This window comes from Carlito syrichta, unplaced genomic scaffold (genome assembly GCF_000164805.1).
Source record: "Carlito syrichta isolate Samal-C Ts95f unplaced genomic scaffold, Tarsius_syrichta-2.0.1 Scaffold306734, whole genome shotgun sequence".
NCBI classification, from domain to species: Eukaryota; Metazoa; Chordata; class Mammalia; order Primates; family Tarsiidae; genus Carlito; species Carlito syrichta.
In genome coordinates, this window is record NW_007250830.1 from 344256 (window position 1) to 350897 (window position 6642).

Here is a 6642-nt window from a genome sequence, read left to right on the forward strand (position 1 = left end):
TAGCTGGAACTACAGGCATGTGCCACCATGTCTGGCTGACTTTTTGATTTATTGCAGAGATGAGGTCTCGACAAGTTGCCCAGGCTGGTCTTGAGCTCAGGCACTCCTCTCACCTCTGCCTTCCAGATTGCTGGGATTAAAGGCATGAGCTACTATGCCCAACCTGTCTTAATCATTTCTAAGTGTACAGTTCAGCGGTGTTAAGTGTATTTACATTAATGTGAGACAGATCTTCAGATTTTTTCACTTTGCAAATTTGAAACTCAAATCCATTAAACAACTCTTCTTTCCCCCTCCCCCACAATCTTTAGCAAGTACCATTCTATTTTCTGCTTCTGTGAATTTGACTGCTCTAGATACCTCATATAAGTGGATTTATACAGTATTTGTATATTATATCTGTGACTGTCTTATTTTATTTGGCATAAGGTCCCCAAGCTTTATCCATGTTAATTTCTTACTATTCATTATGGGATGCAGTGACTATTTTTTTTTTGAGTCAGAGTAGTCTCACTCTGTTATCCAGGCTGGAGTGCAATGGCACCATCATGGCTCACTGCAACCTCATCCTCCTAGGCTCAAGTGATCCTTCCACCTCAGCCTCCTAAATATTGGGATCACAGGTGCGCAGCACAATGCCCAGATAATTTTTTGATTTTTGGTTTTTTTTGAGTTGGAGTCTCACTCTGTCGCCCAGGCTGGAGTGCAGTGGCATGCTCCCGGCCACTACAGCCTCGACCTGCTGGGCTCCGGCGATCCTTCCGCCTCAGCCTTCCAAGCAGCTGGAACTATAGGTGCGTGCTACCACGCCCGGCTATGTGTATATACAAATTTTTTTTTTGTAAAGATGAGTTCTTGCTATGTTGCCCAGGTTGGTCTCAAAACTTCTGGGCTCAAGCAGTCCTCCTGCCTCAGCCTCCCAAGGTGCTAGCATTACAGACATGAGTTATCATGCCCAGCCTGTGATGCAGTGATTCTTGCTAGAGTTTGGATGGGAGCATTTTTGAAAGCATTTTTTTTGAGTCAGAATCTCACTGTGTTGCCCAGTCTGGAGTACAATGACAAGATCATGGCTCACCGCAGCCTCCAACTCCTGGGTTCAAGCCATCTTCCTGTGCCAGCCTCCCAAGTAGCTGGGACTACAGGCTCGCGCCATCACACTTAGCTAATTTTTAAGAGACAAGGTCTCATTATGTTGCCCAGGCTATTAAGCTCCCGGGTGAAGCAATTCTCCTACCTCAGCCTCCCAAAATGCTAGGGTTACAGGTGTGAACCAGAGTACCTGACCTGCAATGCAATGATTCTTAGCTAGAGTTTAGATACGAGAATTTTTGAAAGCACTTTCACTTACTTATTTTTAGTTAGGTTCTCACTCTGGCCCAGGCTGGAGTGTAGTGGCATGATAACAGCTCACCGCAACCTTCAACTACTGGGCTTAAGTGATCTTCCTGTGTTAGCCTCCTGAGTATCTGGCATTACAAGCATGTGCCAACGCACTTGACTAATTAAAAAAGATTTTTTTGAAAAAGGTCTCATTGTGTTTCCCAGACTGGTCTCGAACTCCTGGGTTCAAACAGTTCTCTCACTTCAGCCTCCCAAAGTGCTGAGATTACAGTTGTAAGCCACTGTGCCTAGCCTGGAAGCACATTTGTAATAGTAGTAATTTTATCTGTCAAATTCTTTTTTTAATTCAAACTTGTTTTTTTCCCCTAAAATTATAGAAACGATTTTTTCCTTAACTATTAAAGAATACTGTAACTTATATAATACTTTATGTTTTCTGTTTTGCATTACTGTACTCAAACTTGAGTGACAGAGTGAGACCCTGTTTCCAAAAAAAACCAAAAAACAAAAAAACTTTCTCTGATACTACTGTTAGATCATTTCTATTCTAGGAAAAATACTTTTCAAATAGAATAAATCAACTTAAAACCCTGGGCCCCCAACTTATTTAATTATATTTATCTTTAGAAGCATTTCCATCTATCCAGGTTACTTTTTGGACTAGTTCTGGTTATTTATGAACTTTATTTTTTGGTGATCTAGGAACCAAACAACAAGAAATTGTTGTGTCTCGTGGGAAGATCTTGGAGCTGCTTCGTCCAGACCCCAACACTGGCAAAGTACACACTCTACTCACAGTGGAAGTATTTGGCGTTATCCGGTCACTGATGGCCTTCAGGCTAACAGGTGGCACCAAAGACTACATTGTAGTGGGGAGTGACTCTGGTCGAATTGTTATCTTGGAATACCAGCCATCTAAGAATATGTTTGAGAAAATTCACCAAGAAACCTTTGGAAAGAGTGGATGCCGCCGCATTGTTCCTGGCCAGTTCTTAGCTGTGGATCCCAAAGGGCGAGCTGTTATGATTAGTGAGTGACTTGCTTTACTTGCTCTATGCTGTGAACTTGGCAGTGTACTAGCATATCACTTATGTGGGCAAAGTTTGGCATTGTATTTGGATATACTCTAGATTTAAAGTTGCGTTTCCTGTAAAAACAAAAAAACCAAAACAGTTGTAATTCTTTTTAAAACAATGGGAAAGTCTGAATGTACCTTTTCTACTTACCATCTAGTTGGAAATAGGTGTTTTTCAATTTCTTCCCTTATTTGTAGCAAAAAGACTACAATGAAATCATCTATATTAGACAAAGAGTACGGTTGCTTTCATCAGCCTGAAGTGATGATTCACATTCATGTCTCTTCTCTGATAAATTATTGAAGAAAATTCTGTGTATCTGATCAGGCCTGTAGAGGACAGTTTTCTGAGTGGTCACGAAATTATTAGATCTAATTCAAAGAAGAAAGCTAGCAATTCTAGGAACTGTGCTTTAGTTTTTCAATTTCCTCAAGTCTGGGATGCATTTAATATTTTTGAAGACTTAGTGGGATCCCTGTTAGGAAAGAGGAGGCCAAAATGATGCTATTGTCTATTCTAATGATACAGAAAAGAATCCTGAGGTACTATACTTGCAGAGTTAGTTCTGGCTGTTAATAATGATTTTAAAAATAATCATGATGTGAATCTAGGTGTTCTATAAGTTTCTTCTCATTACGATTTGGAAATCTATGTTTTGTGTCCTCCTATAGGTGCCATTGAGAAACAGAAATTGGTATATATCCTGAACAGAGATGCTGCGGCCCGACTTACCATTTCTTCTCCCCTGGAGGCCCACAAAGCAAATACTTTAGTATATCACGTAGTTGGAGTAGATGTGGGATTTGAAAATCCAATGTTTGCTTGTCTGGAAATGGATTATGAGGTAATGGGGACCTAGTCTTTCCCACCTTTGGATTTCATTCAGTCACCTTAGTGTTTTTTCTTAAGATTTATTTTCTCCCTTGTGCTTATCTGACATCTGTCCTGCTTTGCAAATCTTTTCCATAGTCCAAATGCCTTACTTAATTTTGGGGGGGATATTTTTGAGCTTAACTGACTATATAATTGCCTGATTTAAATAATCTTCCTATGGAAGTGAGATAGTTATTGGAAAAAGCTGCATGAAAAAGTTGAAGCTGTGCTAGGTGCAGTGGTTCATACCTGTAATCCCAGCACTTAGAGAGACCAGAGCTGGAGGATTGCTTGTGCTCAGGATTTTAAGATCAGCCTGGGCAACATAGCGAGACCCCATCTCTATTTAACCGTTTGCACTGGATATCCCTTCTGAGGGGACATCTTAAATCTGGCAAACCACTTTGATGTCCCCTCTCAGGGGACATAAAGAGATTGTTGGTGCTAGGCGCAGTGGCTTACATCTGTAATCCTAGCACTTTGGGAGGCAGAGACAAGAGGATTGCCTGAACCCAGGGGTTCGAGACCAGCCTGGGCAATTTGACGAGACCTCGTCTCTACAGTAAACCAAAAAACTAGCCGGGTGTGGTGGCATGCACCTGTAGTTCCTGCTACTTGAAAGGCTGAGGCAGAAGATCACCTGAGCCCAGCAGGTCAAGGCTGCATTGGCTGTAAGCATGCCACTGCACTCCAGCCTGGGCAACAGAGTGAAACTCCGACTCATTAAAAAAAAAAAAAAAAAAAAAAAGATGGTGATTTTACAGGACAAACTTATTCAAGCTTACATTGTTCAAAAATGTATGTTTCCGAGCCGGGCTTGGTGGCTCAGCCTGTAATCCCGCGCCTTTGGGAGGCTGAGGTGAGTGAATTGCCTGAGCCCACGGGTTCGAGACCCGCCTGGGCAGCAAGACCTCATCTCTACAAAAAATCAGCTGGGTGTGGTGGCACATGGCTTTAATTTCCAGCTACTCAGAAGGCTGAGGCGGAAGGATTGCTGGAGCCCAGCAGGCCGAGGCTGCGATGGCCGGGAGCGGCCACTGCACTCCAGTCTGGGCAACAGAGTGAGACTCCAACTCAAAAAAAAAAAAAATGTATGTTTCCTTGAAGTTTTCCATTCAAAAAGAATGAAAAACCTATGTCGCATTTGAAACCTGTCAAGCTTCTGATCAATCAGTTGAGAAGTTGTTTTCCGAAATCATGAGTGCATCCTTCCACATTGTCTTTGAATAACAGACTGGTCAATAAATGACATATTATTAATGTGGGAGTAAGAAAACGAGGCTGCATTGGCTTCTTGAATAGAAAAACACAAGGTGGAAGACATCAGATAAGGTACTATTGCACAAAATATATCAATGAGCCTGCAAAGCACGTTGGTGACTGTTCACATGTTAACACACGTTAGAAAAATATAAGATATAAAATTTTGATTCTTTTGTCATAATTAAATTCCTCAATGTCCAAAATTTCATTATAAACCAAATATTATAGTGAAATAATTGGTTTTTCAGGCTTGGTGGCTCATACCTGTAATCCCAGCACTTTGGTAGGTAGAGGTGAGAGGATTGTCTGAACTCAGGGGTTCGAGAGCAACCCGGGCAACTTGGTGAGACCTCGTCTCTACAATAAATCAAAAAATTAGCTGGGTGTGGTGGTGCGTGCCTGTGATTCCAGCTGCTTGGAAGGCTGAGGCAGAAGGATCACCTGAGCCTAGCAGGTTGAGACTGCAGTGGCCATGAGCATGCCACTGTACTTCAACCTGGATGACAGAGTGAGATTCTGACTCAAAAAAACCAAAAAATAATTGGTTTTGACAGTATACTGTTTAATATGAAGTGACGTGTTTTTCACTATTTCATAAAAAAGTGCCATAGAGTTGCTGGTAGATGATATACAAGATGTCTTTGAATGCAGAGTTGAAAAAAAAAGGTAAGTTTTTCACAGAGCATACCAGTCTTTACCTTGAATGGAAGGCAGAATCCTCAGCATAGGGATCCCTGGATTCAGAATTTGGAGATTTGAGTTCTTGTCTGGCTCTGTATTATCTAGTAGTGTAAAAATGTGTCAAACCATTTGGCATCTGTGGACCTGTTACTTAATTCATAAGATGGAGGAATCCTGATGTCCTTTCCAGATCTGAGAGTTCTGTGATTTTATGCTAATTAGTCTTTGTGCCACTGTTCTCTATAGGAAGCAGACAATGACCCAACAGGAGAAGCAGCAGCTAATACCCAGCAGACTCTTACTTTCTACGAGCTAGACCTTGGTTTAAATCACGTGGTCCGAAAATACAGTGAACCTTTGGAGGAGCATGGCAACTTCCTTATTACAGGTACTTTTATCTCAGGGCTGCGTTGTACCCTTTTACTTGGTTCCTTTTATGCCATAATCTAATAGCTGTTACTTAATAGGACTTGGAAATGGATCCATTTTTAGTAAACCTGAGTACCTTGTTGTTTTTTTTTGAAGAGGTTAGAAATTTATGTGGCAGAGTGATTAAAAAAGAAGTGTTGTGTGAATAAAGAGTCTAGCTCCTTAGTAACTCTTAATGGTGTAGTAGGGGTGGAGAGGACAGGATGAGTGAGCAGTCAGCTCGGAATATTGATTACTGTTGCTGTGATAAATTGGCTAAAGTCAGTCTTTCCCTCATCCAAGCCTAGTTATTTGAAAGGACAAACGAAGTGGACAAACCCAGCAAGATAAAACTTAAGAATTTGAAAACTTAGATGAAAGAGTTAAAATATTTTTGAAACCGTTACCAGGATTGATCCAAAAAGAAGTTAAGAACCTGAAAAGAGCCAACATTCATTAAAGAAGTTGAAGTGGTAGCTAAAAAAAATCTTTCTTCCAAAAAATTTAAGGTTCAGAATTTTCAGGGAAGCATTTATTATCTTCTTGAGGGATATATATAAGGGAACACCAAAACCCCAGAATTTATCTATTAAAAACTGTTACATGCTTCAACTTAAATCACCTTCAGAGTACTCTCTGATGCAGCACACTTATCGAGGTGCTTTTTTCACTGCTCAGAACAACTTTTTGGTTTTTTTGGGGAGTTTTGGTTTTGGTTTTAGTTGGAGTCTCACTCCGTCGCCCAGGCTGGAGTGCAGTGTCACGCTCACAACCACCCCCGGCATCAACCTGCTGAGCTCAGGCAATCCCTCAACCTGAGCCTTCCAAGTAACTGGAACTACAGGCATGCGCTACCATGCCTGGCTAATTTTTTCCTTTTTTGTAGAGATGAGGTCTCGCCAAGTCTCCCAGGCTCTTGTTTTTTTTTTTTTGAGTTGGAGTCTCACTCTGTTACCCAGACTGGAGTGCAGTGGCCGCTCCTGGCCACTGCAGCCTC

General features: G+C 41.4%; 1 protein-coding gene across 2 annotated transcripts in view; it reads left to right on the forward strand.

The window, feature by feature from the left end:
- SF3B3 (splicing factor 3b subunit 3) overlaps positions 1 to 6642 on the forward strand; it is a 53888-nt gene that overhangs the window by 5171 nt on the left and 42075 nt on the right. For both annotated transcript variants that reach the window (XM_008063312.2, XM_021715143.1), the window contains 3 exons: positions 2047 to 2373; positions 3092 to 3264; positions 5484 to 5625. In XM_008063312.2, the coding sequence (XP_008061503.1) occupies positions 2047 to 2373; positions 3092 to 3264; positions 5484 to 5625 (642 nt within the window). The remainder of the gene's footprint in view (positions 1 to 2046; positions 2374 to 3091; positions 3265 to 5483; positions 5626 to 6642) is intronic.